The sequence below is a fragment of the Bactrocera dorsalis genome, chromosome 1 (genome assembly GCF_023373825.1).
Source record: "Bactrocera dorsalis isolate Fly_Bdor chromosome 1, ASM2337382v1, whole genome shotgun sequence".
In the NCBI taxonomy this organism is placed as follows: Eukaryota; Metazoa; Arthropoda; class Insecta; order Diptera; family Tephritidae; genus Bactrocera; species Bactrocera dorsalis.
In genome coordinates this window covers 29,197,557-29,220,915 of record NC_064303.1, presented here as the reverse complement: position 1 = coordinate 29,220,915, position 23,359 = coordinate 29,197,557, and the positions used below count along the sequence as shown (strand labels likewise).

General features: G+C 33.0%; 2 protein-coding genes across 4 annotated transcripts in view; one reads left to right on the top strand and one right to left on the bottom strand.

Moving 5' to 3' along the window:
- The window catches only part of LOC105223293 (uncharacterized), a 138,700-nt gene that overhangs the window by 52,440 nt on the left and 62,901 nt on the right, over nucleotides 1-23,359 (top strand). The window lies entirely within an intron of this gene.
- On the bottom strand, nucleotides 9,623-12,098 carry LOC125778446 (juvenile hormone esterase). Its single transcript, XM_049456109.1, has 4 exons — nucleotides 11,079-12,098; nucleotides 10,682-11,017; nucleotides 10,254-10,386; nucleotides 9,623-10,192 (listed from the first exon to the last, which is right to left on the bottom strand). Exons 1-4 carry the CDS (start codon nucleotides 12,091-12,093, stop codon nucleotides 9,976-9,978), a joined length of 1,701 nt encoding a protein of 566 aa, XP_049312066.1. The 5' UTR covers nucleotides 12,094-12,098; the 3' UTR covers nucleotides 9,623-9,975.

The following is a 23,359-nucleotide window of genomic DNA, read 5'->3' as shown; positions in this document are numbered from 1 at the left end:
TTAGTCGCTTGTTGTTATAATTGTTGTTGTGCAAACCGCACTTAAGAATCATTATTCAGAATCACAAACAACATGCGATGCCGTTGTGCCGAGAGCAATGCACTGCACGGCCGAGTGGACCGGTAATAATCTTATGAGCACACACACACATAGAAATATGGATGCATTTATAGTATGTATGAACGTGTGTATGTGTTTGATTGTTGCCGACTGCAATGAGTTTTGCACTGATAATAAAATGCGTGCAAAAGAAATAAAACGGTGAATGTGGAAAAAGTTGAAAGCGGTGTGAATTGGCAAAGAAAGCAGATGGCGAAATCTTCAACTTTGATTGACACTGATTGATACTGAATGGATTTATTGTGTACAAAGTCATCATGAGTGCTGTAAATACAATAAACATGTGCACACGTACCACTCTGTACATAAACTTGTAACGTTTAGTATATTTCTTCTTATAGCAGTTGGAATAAATAAGAGAATGAGATAAAATTAATATACATATAACTGTAAATAAATAATTAAATGAATAATAATATGTGGAGAGCTGCTTTCTGAAATGCAATTACTTTTCGATAAAATAAAAATATGCCACAACTTCTTCTACACCGAAGTACTATATCCCTCACAAATGCAAAATATTCCTTACAAGACATTGATTCCGATTGTTCACTTTGTGTGCCAGTTACATGTTGTAGTAATCCGATCTGAACAATATCTTCGGTCGAATCAAATCGGTAGCCCGTTAAACAAAAATTTGACCATACAATCATTAATCGTTCAGTGCCCAAAATTTCAGTTCGACATCTTAAAAACTGGGGGATTAGTTCGCGTATATACAGATGGGCTTAATTCATTCTTTCTTCTGGATGCTACATAATTCGTGGTAAACTTTATATACCGTATTTGTGATTTAAATATTCATTTTAGTAAAAATATGTTGCAAAAAGCTGTGAGAGTGAAACACCTGTTACCAGAACTTTAGAAGTTATCTAATTTTACTAATGTGGGCAAAAACTAGTAAGACTTTTAATTTCGTACGAAAATCCATTTGTCGACATATTTTTCTTCTAGATTGATCAGCGACTTTTGTGCCAAATGTCACATCAAATAAATCATAAATAATCATTAGTGTTTAGTATACGTTTGTCTTTTTGAAGTACATCAAGTGCATTCGGCAATTTTTACGAAGAGTGAAATTATACAAGAAAGATGTGCCATTAAATTGTGTGTGAGGAATAAAATTTTTGGTACCGAAACGTTCAGGGGTCGAATCGTTACATCCGTGCACGGATCGGCAAATTAATTCAAAGAGAATTACGTGATACGTCAATCGTATGCGATGATTGGCATTATGACATACGATAGCAAACGGATCGTAATGTATTTTCAATTCACAATAGTTTTTAAATCCCACATTGCCTTGGATCGTATTTTTAGGTTACAATAGATGTGGAACTGTCAAAACTGTTGCGAAATTTTCAATAAACTACCAGAAGCTAATTAAATATCAAAATGAATTCATGTTTGTTTTTTTATTTGAGCTCTAGTGAAAGTAATGGGCATAAAAAAGTAGTGCGGAGGTAGCTAGGAGATCCTAGCAATAGCGTAGGTATAAAAAAAATTATGAATCCTCATTAATAAAATTTTCTTTGTAGATGTATCGTTGAACAAAGCATTGAAATCTTAAAAAGACGGTGGAGTATTTGAAGATATGACAAGAGAAGAAGGTATTACCCCACAAAAGTGGAAGATTTGCTAACATTTGTGAGGCATTACATAACATCTGCATAAAATTTACAATTAGTTACGACCCTCAAAAATTGCGATTCTTATCACACACAAGAAATGGACAACGGGGTAGCGAACAGCTTCACCGCAATCGACCAAATAAATAATTTTAATTCAAAAATATATATATCCTTTTCCTTGTTAATAATTTTATTTTTATTGGCAACTAAAATACAAAAATTTGATCACATAAATAATTTTTTATTAATTTTTAATGAGATATTCCATTCATTGGTTTCTTGTTCTTTATTCCTAAAAATTATAAAAAACTTGAAATTTAAAAAAATTTTGCTCACACTTCCATAAATTTGTATATTACGATTGGTAATTTGCGTTCGAACGACCTTTCGAACGAACGGATACGTTTATATACTCGTTCACGTGTGTCATCATGCCAGATTACAATAGAAGCGTTACGATCACGTATATAAGCGTTACGATCACGTATGTCATAATAAGAAATACAGACTTTTACGTGACGAGTGATACGTTCACGGATGTAACGATTCGCCCCCAGAATGTTGAGAAAGGCCTTCGGTGATAATTTGGTTGGTAAAAATTATTCAAAGAGGGTCGAGAACGCGTTGACGACGAACCATGTCCAGGACGGCAATCAACTGATGATTAATAAAATAAAGGAATTGGTGCTTGAGAATCGCATATTAACAGTCAAGATTATAATGGGTGCGTTGGAATATCAGAAGGATCAGTGAAACCCATTTAGAAAGACTATTTGGGCCTTCGAAAAGTGAAAACAGAATTGGTTCCAAAATCAATACATTTTTTTTTGAAAACAGCGACGCGTTAATAAGAAAATCGTCCTCGAAAAATATTTTCCGACTACCAGGATGACATAAAATGTATCATTATTGGCGATAAGTCTTAGATCTATGCTTACTGCCCAGAAATAGATGATCAATCGAATCGAATCCCTTAAAAACCACGTTAAAGCAGGTCGAAATAAAAGCTTTGTTGGCAGTTTTTTTGATTATCGAGGTGTTGTGCATTCCGACCGGCTAAACTATCAACAATTTGAGTGTCATGCGTAGTTTTCGCGAAGCCATTTTTAAAAAGAGGCCGGAATTATGTACCGACAACTCTTTATTTTTGCACCACGATAATGTACCGCCAAATTTCCAACCAATATCCAACCACCACATTCGTCTGATTTAGCTTCGTGTGATTTCTGGCTACTCAGCAAACTCAAACGATTGCTCCGGTGAAATCGTTTTGAGTCAATTGAAGACATTAAACGTTTATCGCTAGGGGTATTGAAGGCTATTCCGGAAATTGACTTTAACAACTGTTTCGAGGATTGGAAAAAACGATGGCAAAAGTATATTGAGACTAAAGGGGATTACATTCAAGGGACGATATAGCTTTTGAAGAATTAATTAAGAATTTGAAAATTATGAAGAAAGTCTTACCATTTTTTGCTCCTAGTAGTATAAATAATGTGAGTACTAATTTTTAAGATACTGGTCACTTTTGAAGCGACATGGAATTAGTTTTGTAGAGGATCAGGGCAGCTAATTTTCCCTATTGTTTGTATTTTTCATGATCATATAAATTATTTTCCTAATTTTGTAATTTAAAGAAAATTGTAGAAAATTTTATGGTACAATTTTCATTTATATTCAGATTATTAATAAAGATTTGCTTAAGCTTGCGCTCCTAAATGTAGGCAACGTGAACTTATTTTTCATAGAAAATGATTGTGTACTAATGTATTTTTCAATCATGCTGCTTGGTTTCAAGCTTCGCTGTACATCACTGGTCCTATATTTGAATTGGTAGATGAAAAGCTGGGTTTGCTAGACATTATAAAGGGTTTTGGGTATAAAATTCAACATACAAGTTGCGTTCCAAAGTAAACAGGGCTTTCAAAAAAAAAAACAGAAAAAATGGTTTTTTGGCAAAATCAATTTATTTTATTCAAAACAGTCTCTTTCTGCTTCAATTCCACTTTTGCACGGTCTGAAAGCATGTCAAACAAGTGTTTTAGCTCGTTGGCCGGCATGGCCGCCAGTATGCCGGTGCAAGCCTTTTGAATGGCCTCTACGTCTCCATAACGCTTTCCTTTCATGGGCAAATGCATTTTTCCGAAAAAGAAGAAGTAGCAATTTGTGCGGTGCCGTATCAGATGAATACGGATAGTGGTTAATGGTTAAAATATAATTTTTGCTAAATAATCGTTCTTCGAATGTTGGATTCTGAGCAATTTTTGGTCGTCAGTCAATTTGTGCGGAACAAACCGTGCATACACCTTTCGTAAGCCCAAATGTTCGGTCAAAATGCGATAAATAGATGTTTTGGAGATGTTCAATTCCATTTCCATGAATTTCAATGATAATTTCGGCTGATTTTTGATGAATTCACGCACAGTTTCGATGGAATTTCCGGTGATCATGGATTTTATAGGGCCCACATGTTCGGCGTCATTCTCATGTCCTCACGACCACTTTGAAAATGTTGAAACCACTCGTGCACTCTGCTATGGAATAGGCAACCATCGCCATAAACTTGTTTCATCAATTGAAAAGTTTCGTTAAAAGTATTACCAATTTTAAAACAAAATTTAATGTACTGACACCTAAAACGCAATAACTTCACTTCCAGTTTTTGAAATGTCATGAAATTCTCACTGGACAATCAATAAAGATAGCAGATTCTAACGCATCAGTCGACATATAGATGGTGCACCAGGGGACGCTAGATTCAAAAGGTTCTGTTTACTTTGGAACGCACCTTGTGTTAAGCAATTTTAATTTATATAACTCATATTATATTTTGCGCTAAAAACATTATGCTTTATACATTTATTCATACAATCTTTATCTTATAAATTAAGGAACTATCTCAACGAAACTACATTTCTATTTTTTAAATTTTTTGGTTATTATTTAAGCATGTGAAAGTTTTTCGGTGTTAATGGCTGATAAGATCTCATTATTTATATTAATGTATTTACCTTTGCATATTTTTGTATTTATAGAATCTAATCACATTTCAAATACATTATTATCAAATTTATGTCTGAACTATTAAAACTAATAACTAAAATTTCCTTTTTTATCTTTTTTTTACAGGTGAGTCCCACTGCTAATTGCTAATTACTGCTGGCTAGACCAGTTATACAGACACTGTCTACACTTACTTTCAATTCCAGGTTTTTATATTTACATACAAGCAAAACATAAATTATTTCCTCATATAAATTAAACTCACTTTATCAGTTTTAGTAAATATGCTTACTAATATACTCGTAAATATCTATTAAGATAAACAAGGAAATATTTAAATACCTGCTCACCTTAATGTAGTCATTGGGTATGCAAGTAAAGCAAATCATTTACATATACACACTTATTTATATACTATCTATGTATATATACATATTGACATATTTACTCAACCTTATTTCTCAACGCATGTGAATCAAATATATCAAAGATAAAGCGCAGATAAGATTTAAACGGCGACTACTGGCGCACATTTTTATCTACTTCAATTGCGCTAATGTAGATATGTACATATAAACATTAACAGCAAGTATCCGAATGTATGCATAAATGTCGCCGCATAAATGCCGGTTTTATGTGCACAACAATTGTGTTATTTTTTATCGTTTTCTTAATGAGTAATGTCGTATCTTTTCTTTTTGAAGTGATAAACACATTTCTATGAATGAAAGTTTATTCATTAAATTCCCGTTATATTTTCAGCTGTTAGTAAGTAAGACATTTTGGAAGTCATGAAAATTATAATTGTTGCATTTGTAAAGCGGGCTGCAACTTTGAATACAGCGTACGGTGGGTGTAAAGCAGCAAAAAAAAAATAATAAAAATATATATGTATTTATAAATTTTTTAATATTTTATAAAAAAAAGAGTCATAAAATTTTTGAATTTTTTTTTTCTAATTCAGTAAAAAATGGATAATTTTCTCACACATAATATAATCATCGTTTCAGCCAACTCTTACAAATTTTATGCAAATACGATAATGAAAATAGGAATATTTATCAACGAAAATGTTTTTTTTTTTCGTTGGATTTGGCTCGTCTTGGAAGACCCACACGGTCGATTGCTGTTTTGTTTCGGGCTCATACGCATTGATCCATGATTCGTCACCTGCGACGATCTTATAAACGTCTTTTGAAGCACCGCGATCGTATTTTTTCAGCATTTCTTTACACCAATCCACACTAGCCTTTTTTTGAGCGATTGTCAAATTGTGCGGTATCCAACGAGAACAAACCTTTTTTACGGCCAGGTGTTCATGCAATATCGAATGTATGCTGGTGGGAGAAATGCCTAGGCATGCCTCTATATGAAGGTATGTTACATGACGGTCTTGCATTATCAGTTCACGTACGGCATCGATGTTTTCTGGCACAACGGCTGTTTTTGGACGACCTTCACGGAATTCGTCTTTGAGCGAGCGTCGTCCACGATTGAATTCGTTGTAACAGTTTTTCACAGTGCTATAGGATGGTGCTTCATAGCCATACCCAGATTTTAGTTCATCGATGCACTCTTGTCGTGATAATCCACGTCGAAAGTTGTGAAAAATGATCGCACGAAAATGTACACGAGTTAATTCCATTTTTTGGCCGAGATGAATTTTTTAATTCCCTGTAAATAAAACAATTCACGATTAAATGACAAAACGTTCTGAGTGATGTTATGCTAAAAAATATCAAACTTTCCAATGGAAATGTCAGATTGCACCTGGCAACACTTAGTGTTGCCTAGTCCAGAAATATATATAGCAGCCTATGTATTGTTTTTACATGTGACCCGATACAAAAGATAAAAATATAGAATTTTTTACATTGTTTAGTGCAAACAGGAAAATGGAGAGAAAAATGGAAAATAGGAGAAAACAGCAGATTTTGTTTTCTATCACCATAAATTTTGCTCTAAAATTCTATCATTGGAGTGGACCGAATCAACAAATAAATGAAGTTTATTTCTATATTTATTGATATCTTAGTATATAAAAATCACGTGTCACGTTGTTTGTTTTTGATGGACTCCTAAACTACTGAACCGATTTTAATGAAATTTTTAACACTGTGTGCAGTTTGGTCCAACTTGAAAGATAGGATAGTTTATAACTCTCCTTATAGTCGCATTATTTATTTATTGCAAATTATTTGTTTATTATTAGCAAAGAGCTATCCACCAGTTGGTGGCGCTAACAGCGGTATTGCGTAAGTGTGGTATGTTACAGTAGATGGCGCTAAAAACATTAAATGAAAATGCGTTGTTTGAAGTTTATATTATTTGTGGTAAAGTTATACGAGTCTATGACTTCCAAAAAAAAATAAAAATTGGGCGGGGCGAAGTTCGCCGGGTCAGCTAGTACTTGTATGTATCTTTACATATTTCTCATTAGATCACAATGTCTTTTTTTCTGTTTACCAGGTTGTTCAGTAAGTTTTGTCGTTCGATAAGAGAGGGCGTTGCTACAAAATTATTTTTGTTTTGTTGGTAACCTCTTTATATGAACTTATGTTAAGCTTCATTTCAATCTGTCAATTCATTCTTTGTTTACAAGTCATTTAACGAATGTTAAAAATGTATAATGATTGTTCACAATTTCACAAAGATGGGTTGCTGAATTTAATCGTGGTCGCACAAGCCTTGAAGACGATCAGCGTGAAGGGCGTCCAAAAAGCACATCAACACCAGAAATGATGGCCAAAATACAGGATATGGTTTTGGAAGATCGTCAATTGACTAATAGAGGTTTAGTAGAGGCTCTAAATATCTGATTATGTGGATGGAACTTGAGTCTGTCACCATGATCCTGAATCAAAACAAGAGTTGAAGGAATAAATTCGTGAAAAAAAGAAAGAAAAAAATAATTTTTCATAAGGACAATGCAACGTGTCACAAGAGAATTTTGACAAAGGCTAAAATCCATGAAATAAAGTTCAAATTTTTAAAGCATGCACTGTATTCCCCAAATTTGTCCCCAGCGACTTCCATTTGTTTCCAGAACTCAAATAATTTATGTGTGCAAGCATTTTTCATCAAATGAAGAGATCATAACTGTTGTTACAGCGTACGACCTTCCATATTCTCATTTCAGCGATGGGACCACAGAGTAGAGGATCGTTGAAGCAAGTGTGTAAATGTTCAGGGAGATTATATTGATTAACAAAGTGCATTTTGAATCATAAAATTGTGTTTTTCTTATCAAACGACAAAACTTATTAAACAACTTGGTAAACCATTATATCTGTATCAATTGTTCTTGGATATACAAGAACTCTACTTTGAAATGTTTCCCATAATAAATTAACTGGTTTTAATTGGCACAAGGCACACTACCTCTTACCAACTTATAGTCAATATAATCGCGTTAGTGAGCGTACTATTTGTAATACCATTATCCTATCTTGAGACATATAATTCATTATTGGATAATATTCTACCGAATAGACCACGTCCAGCAGGCAGTAAAGAAAATATAGCAGCAATAACTGGGAGTGTACACGAAAACTATATCGATTCGGCGCCATTCGCAATAACTTCGACTGACGTATAGAACGATTTGGCGCATTTTTCGTCGAGATTTTAAATTCAAAGCATACAAAGTACAACTTTTGCAAACTCTAAAGCCGCTAAACCTTCTCATGCGACATCGTTTCATTCTATGGGCTCTTGAAAATTTCCAAGAAGATCCGCCGTTTTCGTGATAAAATGTTTTTCAGCGATGAGCCCCATTTCTGGCTTACTGGGTGGTATATAAACAAGCAAAGATGTTGCATTTGAAAAGAAGAGCAACCTGAAGAGATTCATTCACGAGCTGCCAATTCTTACAGAAAAAAACAACGGTTTGATGTGGTTTGTGAACCGATAGAATCATCGGTCTATATTTCTTCAAAAATGATGCCGGTGAGAACGTAAACGTCAATGACGACCGTTACCGCTGAAGACCGACTATTTGATCTCTGAAATTGAAGCTCGTCATCTTGGCGATATCTGGTTTCAACAAGACGGTGCCACTTTCTACACATCACATCAATCAATTGATTTATCTATAGAAATTTAAAGCTCCATCCGAGTATCTGCAGCACAAGTATGGAATTAGATATTATCCAAACTACGAAAAGTTGTAAGCTTCTGGTATTCATGTCTTTTAAAAGATTGCACATTATAATTATGCCTGTTAAGAGGCAGCAGTGTGTTTTAGGGTATCTCGGTACCCTCATTTCGTCCGCAACGATATCAGCGAGTATATAAGAATATGTGATTTACTTCCCTCGCAAATTCGGCCGCAAAAGTTAGTTAACTAGTTTTGTATAAGCATTTGGGGACACAAAAAAGTGAAAGTTCCAAGGAGAACTTTCGCTAAACACTGTCTTGCTCTTCTCCATTGAATTTATAAATGTGAGTATGTGTTATACTATATACATATTTGCTTTTACTTCTTACTAATGTCCTCGCACATGATTTTCTTTTCATCAAATCAACATTGTATATATGTACATATGTTAGATGCCTTATACAAGTACATGTGCTTTTGAAAACAAGTTACCTTCGTAAATAAATACGCGAGCATACTAGTTTTCTTGAGTGGCATACATCTGATATTTATCCGCTCCACTGATCAAATAGCCGTGTGGATAGGTGTGCTAAGTTGCCATTACCATGTCTCCACATTTCATCTAGTACACATTTTCTTTAGCACTATTTGCTGTAACTATGTTACAACTATTACCATTTATAAAATTATCTGTACGAGCCAGCTACCGGGTTGTATATAAGCGGGCTTGAGCCAGATTGATTTGTACGCAAGATGTAAAAACAACAAATAAACAAAAATATTGGTAAGCAGTTTTATTGTCACTTTATAAATATGTATATATCTGACACACAAATTGAGGATCAAATAGATATATCATAAAAAGAACCGATTTCAAAATGAATTGAAAAAGTTAAAACATAGGAAGGCCCTTATGAAGACCAACCTACTAAATATATTTTTAATATTGACCAACTTAGATTAGAAATATTTAGTAGAAGAGATTCTACCTTACTAAAGAGATAAAATTGTAAATTTCCTTAAACAAATGCCAACCTGAAGGCATTAAATAAATGGCGTTACCAATCCAAACCTACACAGCTTCAATTTGTGAACTATTGTATTTTTCTTCTAATTACACATTCACAAGCCTGCAATCACCACAATTATCAACGCAACTAAAGCAGAGAGTCGTAGTGGACTTCCACCACTAGTTTCTTGTGCGAAAAGTTCATCCCACAATGCATATCGTTCAAGAAAAGGTGCCTGATCAACATACATCACGTCGTTATTGTAGAGTGTTTTAATATCATCAGGGTCTACTGGTGGCCAATCAATACTTATGCTCGTTTCAAATGAACTAAACAAAATTCGAAAGTTTAGAGTAATCGCGTGTTTCCGAAAGCTTCACTAATACTCACCCGCAATGGGCAAAAGTTTCGAATATATGCACCATGCGCTCTACCATAAACATACTAGGTGAGTCTATTGCAAACTGAGGACCATACCATGTGCTCGGCATAACATATTTCAAGTCATCCGCATGAACGACGCCTGTAAGAGAAAATATCATTTTATTACTGACTCATTATTTTAATAATAAGATGTATCGTTGGAAATTATGGCGATAGATTTTTGTATCATTTGTAAACCATTTTCTCCGCTATTCTAATTGATTAATATACTCAAACCACTTAGTATTCAGAATTTGACAACTTCTTCTATTTATCGCTCGCTATCCGTTCTGGTCTCTGTTTTTTCCTCTACGCTTTTGAAGCATGAATATTTCAAACATTTTGTTTTTAAAAATCTTAATAAGTACAAGAATACAATATATTTTTCCAATTACCTTGAGAATTTCCATTGTGATCAGGCCTCAAGCTTGGGTTGCTTTCATAATCGAAGCGGTAATAGAAAACATTCATGAATCTACTAGCCAACCGTACCAAATTATATACACCATGACCAATAATACCATCCGAGAACACATGTCCCAATGGGTATAGATTTCCTTTAGTTATATTTGTATGATTTCCGAAATAAAATAGCTGTAATTTTTCACCGCGCCAAGCATGATCTTCACTTTCACTTCCAGCCGACCAATTTTTATATAAGAAAAGTTCTGGTGCATAGCGTGCAAAGTTTTTACTGATATCGTTCAGTAAGCCGGTGTTGTTTTCTTGATCTGCAAGAAAAAATATTAAGTTTGACTCATTTGCGGGCGGCATCTTTTAAGAATAACTTACGATAAGCATGGAAGTCACACTCATTTTTTGTGAATCCTGCCATAAGTGGCACATTATTGGTTCTATTGTGACGAAAGGTGTCCGTTGGATGTTCCAGCAAAAAATTTCCATCGATCTCATAATTCCACTTCATATTAATGAAACCATAATATTCCCATGTAGCACATACCTCAATAATCTTTTGCCAGGGCGCAGCGCGTAAGCAGTCCAATAGCTCTTTTGGACTGTATTTGGGACAACTGAGCTCTTCCGCCAATTTCCGTGTCCAATGTAGGTTGTCGATTACGAATTCACTCGTAGCGCTGCCGCTCATGGCGATGGCACGATGAAAGAGATTCGCTGATAATGGTGATGCCATATGTAATGTCACAGCCATTGCGCCGGCGCTCATACCAAATATCGTCACTCTATTGGGATTCCCGCCAAAGTTACGTATGTGCGACTGCACCCATTTTAGGGCCAACACTTGATCCAGATAACCAAAATTACCGAGCGCTTCTGCAGTCCTTGTGCTTAAGAAGCCCAACGCACCCAAACGATAGTTGAAAGTAACCAAAATCACTTGGGCATCGAGTAAGTATTGCGGTCCCGCCTCATACACACTATGTCCGCTCCCAATCTTATTTGAACCGCCGTGTATGTAAACCAGTACTGACCAGCCTTGCACAATTTCACTGCTCGTGTAAACGTTGAGTTTCAGACAATCTTCACTCATTGGTACCGATCTACCAGGTTGTGGGCAGATGGGACTATCCTCAATGGCGTCCAATGTATCGTTCCATGCCTCCACGGGCACTGGCGCCGCAAAACGACGTATACCAACCGGTTCCTGTGTATAAGGTATGCCACGATAGGCGAATATATCCCGACCATTTACAGTTTTCAAGACACTGCCTCGTATCGTACCCAGATCGGTTTCAACAAGCGGTTCACGTCTAGTTGACTGCTGCAACGTTGGCACCACAAAGAACAAGAACAGCAATGTGGCGCCGATAATATCCTTAAACCTCAACATTTCAATGGTTTTACATCGACTGTAAGATGTGAACTTTTTATACCGTAGTCTAATACTTAGTTTGTCGTTTATAACATTTATATAGCTTACTAGATTAGATTGGTTACCGTTTATTGAGCATCGCGTGTGTTGGCCTATCGCCATGCAGGGGATAAGATTATACAAAATAATCTTTTATTTTTAGGCACTAGGGGGCAAAACAGCGAAAGTTTTATAAAATTTTCGGTGAACATTAGCGATGTGAAAGGCGAGATTATAGATTCGAATATCGATAGGTTAGCTTGTCTATATGATAACCGATATAGATCTGTGTTAATTAGGATCTGTGTTTGAACTTATCTCTGTTTCTGGCACCTAATCCATATTCTCACCTTAAGAACCAATATCTAGTTCTTGTCTATAATAAATAAAAGATATTTTGTTTTAAGCTTTTGGAGAGAAAAAAAAAACAAGTTTCAGTTTTTTAGCGATCAGTTGGTGTTGACTTCGAGTATAAAAGGCTCCCAAAGTATATTACTCAAGTAATATTGTTATTCTCATTCTCTCTGTTTCACTGTCGATAACTTGAAACTTCGAACTCCTGCCGGTAACTCAACTAACTTCTTTTAATTCGAATCATTTAAATAATTATTCTGTGAGAAACTTCTGCCGATTATACTTGTATACAAATATTTTTCATACGATCTCATTCATGTATGTAAACCACCCAAAAAAGTTTTATGACAGTCAGCAGGTCATGTATTTTTGCAGCACTATTGATATCAGTATATTATTTTAGATGAAATGAAATAACAAGCTTTTACAAAGTCTCCGAGTTAATCTGAACTTTGAACTTTTAAACAAAACAATTTTAAAGTTTTTTCTATTAATAACAACAATAAATCATTAAAATGATTATTCAATCCTCTCGAGATACCGTTTTAAAGGTAATTGAAAGAAACTTTGTACATACTTAATCCTATAAGTTCTGTTATAAGTTCAGTCCGTTATTAAAATGAAACTATAAAATATTTCTTGCCATGGTCTTAAACTCTGACCACAAACTGTAGTCCAAGGAATTGGAATTGGGACTTCTAGAAGACAATCATCTGCAACCGTGAAACCCGAAATATTGCTCCACTGCTCTTCCTTAGAGAGGATATTGTTTGTTAACAGCTTCACAAATCAATCTAAACCATTCTGCTAAAAAACTTTTTTCACAGTTTTAACCCACTTTTCACAGAAGTGATGACTAAATCATAAGAGCGGTTGGGTGACTAGATGGTGGTTGAACCCTTGGATTAACATTGTTACCGTCTTTGGAAGCTTTTACGTAGCTTTTGTCGTTTTGCGATGAATATATGGAATATGTGGAAGAACATCATATGCCCATCAAAGTCATTTACGACTCTGGGCTTAATTATTTCTTTGTAAACCTTTCTATTCAAGAAGAAAGAAAAAAGGATTGAGAAGTTAATTTACTACTTATCACATCTAAACATATATAGTAGAGATATGAGATCAGAATTTTTTTGTATCGTTTTCTAGCAACCAAAATTTTATAAATTTTAAACTGAAGTACTCGAAACTTTCATAAGGGCACGAAGCTTTCTCTTCAAAAGCTTGAGTATGTAAAATAAAAAATAAAGAATATTTTTTACTTTTAGTTCTGAAATCTGCTTTCATAGATCCATATGCCATCGTTAAGCAACCACTCGCTTGAAAGAAGAAGTCGACATAAAGCTCTTCGTTTTATTACAAGTGTTTATTGCTACGTGAAAGCACAATTCTTAATTTTTTGTTCTGAGATCAGCCCTCGGAGCTTTCACAGGCGCTCAAAGCGTTTGCTTTTAAAGCTTAAATAAAAAGGTTCACTTTGTTTTCAAGTCTTTGTTGCTACATGGAAGTGCTATTCTTAATTTTTGATCTGAGGTCAGCCCTCGGTGCTTTCACAGGCGCTCAAAGCTTTTCCTTACAAAGTTTAAATTGGAAGGTTTACTTTACTTTCAAGTGTTTAAAAGTTCCCGTACGAGTTGAAACAACAATCACTTCATATAATTAAATTTTTTTCTATTGACTGACCGACCCAAACCAGCGCGACTATAAAAAGGTGACGCAACATAATTTCCATAAAATGTTTGAAATCAAATTTTTTGCTTGCACTTCAACAGCCAGACTATTATTACATTTTTAGGTGTAATACAAGTTCAACATTCGAAATGCTAACAGCTTTCTAATTATGCAATAGATCGCATGCCGACTGCCGGCGCATAACTGCAACTTTGCAATTGTAGACGCGCGTACTTTCATTCGAACATACATACATTTCGACTCTTTACAATGTTGCTTAATTTTATGCAGTGCTTTCAACATATTCCAAATATTTTTATATACATATGTACGTATTGCATGTAAGTGTGTTTGTCTGCGTAGATCAGTTGTCTATGAAAATAAAAGCATTGAAAGCAATGAGCTTAATTAAAAGTGCCGTAAGTGGCGCTCAGCTAATGAGTAATAAAAATGTGGCTAAGCAGCATTATTCACACACTTGATCCACAGCACAGCTGTTGTTGTAATAAAAAAGAAATGTTGTTGGAAAAATGCAAAATAATAATTAAATAAAATAATGGACTACAACAACAAATATGTGCTTGAACATGCGACTTTTGGCATTAAATTAGCAGCGCGCGGTTGCCAAGCTGCTTTGTAGCATTTTTGTCATTTCTACGAGCTGCGGAAAAGCAGCCAAGACGCCGTTAATCTCAGGTCACATCTTTTGTTTTAATTATGTAAAATTTAATTTGTGCGTTGGAAAAGTTTTAATTGTCAGGAAATTGCGATATTACGTCACTTTTCAAGTCACACTAGGTTAAAGACCCACTGTGGTGATGAAGCACATGTTTTCAAAGGTATTCTATACATACATGTCATCTGATCAAATTTGACCCGGACTGACAACAAAAACTACATTTTCGTGTATTTTATTAAACCTCTTTATTAACGTCTTCAAAATAAGCTCTTAAACCAATACAAGCATGTCTTTATCCAATTTTCCACACACTGTTATAAGCCTCATCAATGTTGTTTTTTCAGTTTCGGTTAACACTTTTGTAGTTTTCGTAATTTCTCATCCCTAGTGAAGAAATTTTTAATGTGCGGAATTTATACCGGTTGTTTGTTCAAGTCTCTTCATCAAAAATGAAAGTGAAGAACATAAATTCAAATGTTTATTTATATAATACAGACTGAACACTTTGCTGAACAGAGGCTAAATCTATTATATAGATTTTTATATTGTATATTCACTAACCAGTGATTTACTTTACTTAATGCCCATACAAATTAGAAAAATTTCTACAATAGAAACATTTGACAACAATGAATAAAATGATCTTATGGATCCATACACCACACATCTAGAGCTTTCAAATAGTTCGTACAAAACTACGAACCTTTATGATATCTCGAAATATTGGAATAGCATTCGACAGAACAACATGGAAAAATTTCACAGTAGAGTATTTTAAAGTATATAATGAGAAGGAAAAATAACTGTCCTCTACTAATCATGGACAATTAAGTCCCAGAATACTCGTGATATGAGAATAAAATTCTAAATTGCCTACCGACAAACAACAGTAAATAAAACTCAGAAAGGCTTTTAGAAATTAGCTTTTCTTAGATGTATGGAATAGTTCAAAACATTCAAGAAAAATTTATGTAAATTTTTGTAACCAAACCGGAAGGAAATAAAAACTGGCACCTCTCATAACAAACTGCAAATGAAGTTCTAGCCTATAGATCTACCAGTTTTGGTCAGTATTTACAGTTGACGAAGGGTTTCAGCGATATTCGTGGCAACTGTGAAGTAGATCAACTAGCTTGAGCAGGCACCACCCTATAACTAAACTTCGACAAAAATGGAATTTATATGGCTGCTTGTAAATATTTAATTTGAGCATCGGTGGCGTCAATCCCTAACTTGAACAGTAAGCAAGCAAACATAGCACGAATGACCAAACATGCCAACTCTTGAAATTAAAAAAAGGTATATAATGACTCTAATAGAAGTGTTGACGCGTAACTTTTTAAATGGCATGGCTGGGAACACCCTACAATGACTATTTTTGAAGTTCCAAGTGGTAGAATAAATAGAGTGTATGCAAAGCTTTGTATAGGAAAAAATCGCAATTCGAGGAGGACGGTGTCTCGGAAGTTATACGAATTAAACTTTTTGTATTGATGAATTTCAATAAGGAGCACTGGTTGGTTCAGAGAGGGCATCATGGAGTGAAGAGATTTTAGTCCCGGTGGTTTCACAATGAGCCGTTAAAGGGTTTATTCTAGTTCGTCAGACGTCCACTCTACCTATCTACTTATAGTGGACGACCCTATTTACAGGAAAAATTTTATAAATTGTGGTCACTATTCTTTATAATTAGAAAACCAGCTGTTTCCTGAGACGAGGTGTTTATTTTTGGCATCGATTTTTATCTAAAAGTTACGCTAGGTGGCGCAATTTTGGTTATTTTTAAAGGTTTCCTATTGAAACTTTTTTTTTACTAGTTTTAAGACTAACTGACCAATTTTATGTTACTATTTTATCGTAGAAACTCGGTACGATTTTTTTTAACGACAATTTTATTATTTAATTTTTTTAGAATGCAAAAACGTAAAGTTTTTTCTTCAAAAAAAAAAATTGCTTTTGTGGTGAAAAATAATACAAACTATTATATTTTTTTTTATTAAAATTTAACTCAAACTGTCATCTGAGATGTTACAGAGATAACATACAACTTTTTCGAAAATGAAAAAGAAAAATTTTTTACAATTATTAAATTAAAAAAAGTAACATGCTTAAATAATTTTGTTCAACTTCTATTCAAAAAATTAAATAAGAATTTTCAAATTACAAACAATTAAAATTTTGACGCAAGCATACCATTTACATGTAAGCATTGACATAAACAGGCACTTCAAACTTTTGACAGCGTCACTAATGTTAATTAGCAGCAATTTGACAGCGAGCAGCTGTTCTTGTCTATTCGGGTGTCAAGTTGCTAAATTTATTCAAACACTTACTAAATGAGTGTGTAAAGTGTAAGCGCCAAAAAACAAAAATTATGTCCAGCCATAAGCGAAAATGTAAAGTTGACAGTTGGCCGTTAGTTTTTAGGCTGTTGAAAGAGGAGACATTGGGAAATCACTTATGATACACATATGTATACGAACATATGTAGATATTTGACGGGTTAATTCAAGTTCAGCTGTCACAAATGTCGGCAAATTTGCTGTATAGCAATGATGATGAAATCTACAAATTATTTGAGTGAGAAATATTAAGAAAAATATTATTACAACAAAGATTTTTTCCAAAAGTTTTATATATGTATATGCAATGATTGTCATGCTATAGTTTCGCAACTTTTGTCCACAACATTTTTATAATATGAGTAATTAACTTTTTCGCACTTTTTCTTACTTCTGTATTTTGTGTTTTTGTTTTTTTGCTGAAAGGTTTTTCATTCATTGTCTGCATGGGTGAAAGTGGGTGACTACACAGCTTCTTCTTCGAAATGCGCAAATTTAGCCATTTCTTTATTTTTAACTTCAAGTGTAATTGAATACTACTCAGCATTCACTTTGTAGCTCTTACAGTGGCAACATAAATATTTGACTTATAGTTAAGCCCGCAAGCATATATTACTGCTGCACTCGAGTGTTTACTCTAGTACTTTCAGTCAACGCTTTGTTTTATGACTTTCTATGGTCTATTTACCATGTATACATATATATAAATATTAAGTATAGTCAAAGAGACAGGCATGAGGTAGAGAATGGTGAGAGACTTGATTTGATGTGAAGTAATGTAAGTAAGTAGGGTAGTACTCGTACATCGGAGACGGTTTGATACCGTTTTGGAATGGCTTAAAAAGTTTATATGGCGCTTATTCCATGTATATGAATAATCCGAGACTTGGATTAGCCTTCCGAAGTATAACCATAATAAAAATTATTTTTCAAATCTATCAAAAAAAATAGAAATATTAAGAGTGATTACTCCGCTAGGTGTCGCTGGTCATTGGATATTAAGGGAGTATTCTACTCTAGAAATCAAAGTTTTGGCAGTTTTTTGAATTTCACTTAAAAAAAAACCAAAAATATTTTTACCATCCATTTTTTATGGTGTTTTTATTGATATCTTAATTAAGAATACAGGAAAAAAAATTTACAAAAAAATATTAAAAATTATAATATTTAGGGGGTGGGGAGAGACAGGTGTAAAAAAAATGGCGCATCCTGGTGACATTGATCTTGACTCTCCTGGTGGTCTGAAAAAAAATCAAAAGAAATTCTTAATCAGTAAGGATGCTGTTATAGTCCCTACCTCAGGGAACACGAAAATTTTTTTTTTTTTGAAAAATGGCGACTGCCTGATAATAAAAATAATTTTTTACGTTTTTTTTTGAAATTCCTGAATTTTTTTTTAAATATTAAAAACAAAGGATTAAGGATTATATAAAGATTAAGGATAAAGGAATATATAAAGAAGATTCACACAAAATTTCAAGTAAATCGGTTGTATAGAACTTGAGATAATGCCGGTACCGTGTGGAAAAACGTAGTTTCGAGAAAAACGTGTTTAAAAAAGTGAGTCGACCTACAGTTGTGTTCAAAATAATAGGAGTGCCGCACAATATAAAATACGAAGTTATATTTTTTAACAAAAACAAGAATTTCATTCATTTATTTTTTATCCACGAATTGTTCATTTTATGCAGTCTTATTATGCACTTTTAAATTTTTAGTAATACTTTGTAAACGAAAAAAAAATATTATTTACATAAAAACCTCAATAATTCGGTGTTCAAAATAATAGGAGTGCATCACAAAATTCAATAAAACTAATAATAAATTAAAAAATTGGAAATTATGACTAGTATATAAGTTAGCTTAGTTAATATTTAGTCGAGTAACCGCCATTTTTTATTACTGCAGCACATCTGCGGGGCATGGAATCGATCAGATCACGACATCTTTTCAGCGGGATTTGCTGCCATGCCTCCTGGACTGTGTTCCATAATTCCCTTGTATTTGATGGTCTACTCTTAGCTACACCTTTTTTAATATCTGTCCATAAATTTTCTATCGGATTAAGGTCGGGCGACTGAGCCGGCCACGACATAACCTCAACTTTATTGACCCGAAACCATTCCTTTGCAGATTTACTCGTATGTTTCGGGTCGTTATCTTGTTGAAACCACCACTTTAAAGGCATATTCCATTCCGCATATGGCAGCATAACTTTTTTCATTATATCCACATACACGTACTGATCCATGGTTTCTTTTATTAGATGGATTGGTCCCACGCCGTTGTACGAGAAACTTCCCCAAACCATTACTTTTGCACCACCATGTTTGACAGTCTTAAGGGTGTATTGCGGATTATATTCCGTATTTGGTGGACGACGGATATACTGTCTAGACCCTGTGCCACCAAATAAAATTACCTTACATTCATCTGTCCACAAAATATTTCTCCATTTCTCCGGTTGCCAGTTGACATGTTCTTTGGCAAATTGGAGTCGTGCTTCAATATGCTTCTTTCTCAACAATGGAACTTTTCGCGGACTCCGCGCAAATAAATTACATTCCAGTAAACGTCTACGAACTGTTACGTCACTAATATCAAGATCTAGACGCTTCTTTATTTCTCTGGACGTCGCCTTGGGATCTTGTTTAGATGACTGGAGTATGCGTCGATCGATTTTTTTGGTAGTTTTACGTTTTCTTCCACGAGCTTCTGGTTTATTTTTGTAGGACAAGGCATTTGATATCATTTGATCAGAACACCCGAGTATATCTTTAATTTCTTTATAAGTTTTCCCGTTTTTTCGAAGATTTTTAATGATTTCACGCTTTTCGTCGCTGCAGTGTTTTCCTCTACCCACTAATTAAAATAAATGACTTATCCTTTAAAAATCCCATCGTTATTATTTCGTTGTACTTACTTTTTTGTTTTTTACAGATTTTGTTTAAATAAAAATATATTATACCACTTGATAGCTCGCACTCCTATTTTTATGAACAGCGCAATTCAGTGATCGACACAGATATGAACTCATAACATTGCAAATAATGTAAACAGCTGAAGTTTATGCTTTGTGTTTTTCTCGTGAAATACCGTTAGAAATATTTCTTGGAAAGCGTTTGGCGTTCATGTTCTGACATGATAAATTTTTTGGATTAAATATTTTTCTCAGGGGCACTCCTATTATTTTGAACACAGCTGTACCTACCGGGCTAGGTACTGCGTCACTAAAAAACTGTAGCTCTTAAAATAATTTTAATTTTTAAAAATCCTTTGGAGGATATGTTCTTAAGAGTCTAAACTTGACTAACTAACTCTTAAATATATGAAAAAAAATCGAATTTTTCAAAATTCCAGAGTAGAATACCCCCTTAAGGCTGCCGATGGCGCCGTAGTCGTACTAATTGGAAAATCTCGCCTTGAAGTGGATCCGATTTATGCAAAATGTTATGAAGCAAAGTTGTAGGTAATAAAGAGATATAAGAATTTTGACAAACCAGCTTTTCACATAACCTTAAAATTTATATGAAATATAAAAATATAAAAATCATAAAAAAAAGAACTAATTTTTATCTTGTACAAAATAAAATCCTTCATGAAATTAAGTGTAAACTTAACTTATTACTATGTCACAAAAACAGAGTATTTTTTTATTTTAAATATTGGGGAGGAAATTTCGGTTTGATTAATTTTTTTTTTGAAAAATTAGAAATTTTATTTTAAAATCTGTTATAAGCTTTGAAATTTTTCAAAATTTCAAAATCTTATTTTTTTAATTTAATTAATTTTTTTATTAAACGGTAATATAGTTTTTTTAAGACTTTCAATAACAATTTTTAGTTTGGAAAATTTGAAAAGATCCAATTTCTTTAATTTAATTAATTTTTAACTCAAAATTAAGCGGCTTCAATAAGTTTTTTCAATTACTTCCAAAAATAAAAATTATTACTACGAAAAAATATGTTTTCGATATAACTTTTTACATTTTGAACAAATATTTTAGCACTTAAATTTTTGATTTTTAAAACCGTTATTTTTACTTTGCAATTAAATTGATTTCAAATTTAAAATTAAATTTTTTTTTGCTTTTTCGAAAATATTTTTTTCGATTTTTTTATTTTGGCTTGTAAATAAATTTATGTAGAAAGAGATTAGAAAACTAAGGGAAACTGGCTACTTAGGACTTCTTACTAAGTTTTTTTTTGTTTTAAATTTAGCAATTATTAAACATTTTTCCTTTGCTATAGTTTTATACATTTTGAAAAAAAAGATGTTATTATTTAAATTTCTGTTTATTAAAATTGTTGTGTTTGGTTTGTAGTTCAATTAATTTCCTATTTAAAATGTATCAATATTAAATCAATTTTTCAAAAAAAAAAAAAATAGTTAGTACCAATAAAAACTAATGTTGTGCAATAATTTCAATTATTTTGGTATAAACCCTTTTTTTTAATTTTAAACTTTTTCATTTAAAATTAACCTAAAAAGTCGCGATTGTAATAATAGGATTAATATGATAAGCATTAGTCTTGGTTTTTTTTTGGCATAATTTTGCAATAAAAAGGAAAAGGAAAATTTTTTGAACGGTTTTGGCTATATAATTTTATTTCTATATATATTTCTGGAAATTTCAATTAAACTTAAGTTTTTAAATATATTTGGATTTTTGTTTCTTCAAAATAATCTCTTTGCATGTTGTTTCCATGGTGTGCCCAACTGACCTTTAAGTATAAGCGTATTTATAAATAAATTTTATTTTTATATAAGCAACGCTTTCTGTTTCCATTAGTAGAATTGAATTTTCATCAACACGTTTTCGCTAATGAAATTAGCGCCAAGCTGAATGACAGATGTCACAAACTTATTGCTCCAACAAACAGGCATCTTAACAAGCGCATGCACATACACGCACACATGCGAGAGCTCAAATATGTTCCATTCGCATTAACAATGCGCTAATTGCACAAATGGGCATAAAAAATATTTGAAAATATAACAAAATGAACGTATAAATTTTCAAGCGTCAATGACATGCAAATAAAAATACATATCGTCACCTGAAATGCAAAATAACGTATCATCAAAAAAACCGAAATTGAGTGTCTTTTTGATTACACTTCACTACTTAAAATTACACACATAATATTACATATGTTCAACATTTTCAGATTCTGCGGTCAGATATGAACCAGTTTTAACCAATATTAAATTTTTGTTTCACTCATGTTTCATTTTATTTCGTGTTTCATTCATGCCACTTTGAATTTCCGAAAATGTTGTTACGTTATTTTGCATTTCAGGTGACGATATGTACTATTATGTATGTATATGCAAGTAAATGGCGCTTTATTGTAAAATAGTCGTAGCCATATATATATTTTTAGCACGATGTTTTATATTAATGTTTTGTTTTTGTTGTTATCTTTTTTTGTTAATGAAAATACTTTTTTATTTTTTTTCTATTTTTGTTTTTAACTATTTCTAATTTTTTTCCTTCACACACTTAGCACTAGTGTAACCATAAATAGTGCAAATAATGCCTAGCATTCGCATGAGCTCATTAAAATTTTCACAACGCAAAATTCCGTTTCAATAATTCAGTTTGGATATGTGTGCTATATGAGCAAATTGTCGTTTTTTAAACAAATCCAGTTTTTTGTATTATACATTTTGACAAAAATTAACTTGTTTAGCTCGATATGCGCTTGTTTATTGGCGCATGTGATTTTATGCCGGTTAAGGCAATTAAATTTAAGTATTCCTTTTTTGTTATTCTCGTATTGATTATTATTGCGTTTTCGAATACAAAAACAAGTTTTTGGTTATATTTTGGTTAGACAACGTTTTGCGCATCTCTATACAGCAGCTGGTTTTCTAGCTATCATAATGAAATTCGAAATTTATAGCACAAAACTCTTCTTTGAATGAACTGACTAGTTTGTACGAAATTTTGGCGGGACTAAAGCTATTAAAATTTTAATTTTTATGGGCTAATGTAAATTGAGAGGATTAAACGATATGAGATTTCAATTCTAATATTTTCATATTAGTAAAATAAAAGTATAATTTTGATTGCCAATATTTTTAAAATGTTTAATAAAATAAATAAATTAGCTCACACAAATATAATCAATTCAATAACTATTTTCGAAAAAAAAAATGCAGAAAACATGTTTACAAAACAAAAAAAAAA

Coding starts and splice junctions, on each gene's coding strand:
- LOC125778446 (XM_049456109.1), bottom strand. CDS start 12,093: ATGTTGAGGTTTAAGGATATTATCGGCGCCACATTGCTGTTCTTGTTC. Junction 11,018..11,078: donor GTGTGACTTCCATGCTTATC/GTAAGTTATTCT, acceptor TTTTTCTTGCAG/ATCAAGAAAACAACACCGGC. Junction 10,193..10,253: donor GAAACTTTTGCCCATTGCGG/GTGAGTATTAGT, acceptor AATTTTGTTTAG/TTCATTTGAAACGAGCATAA.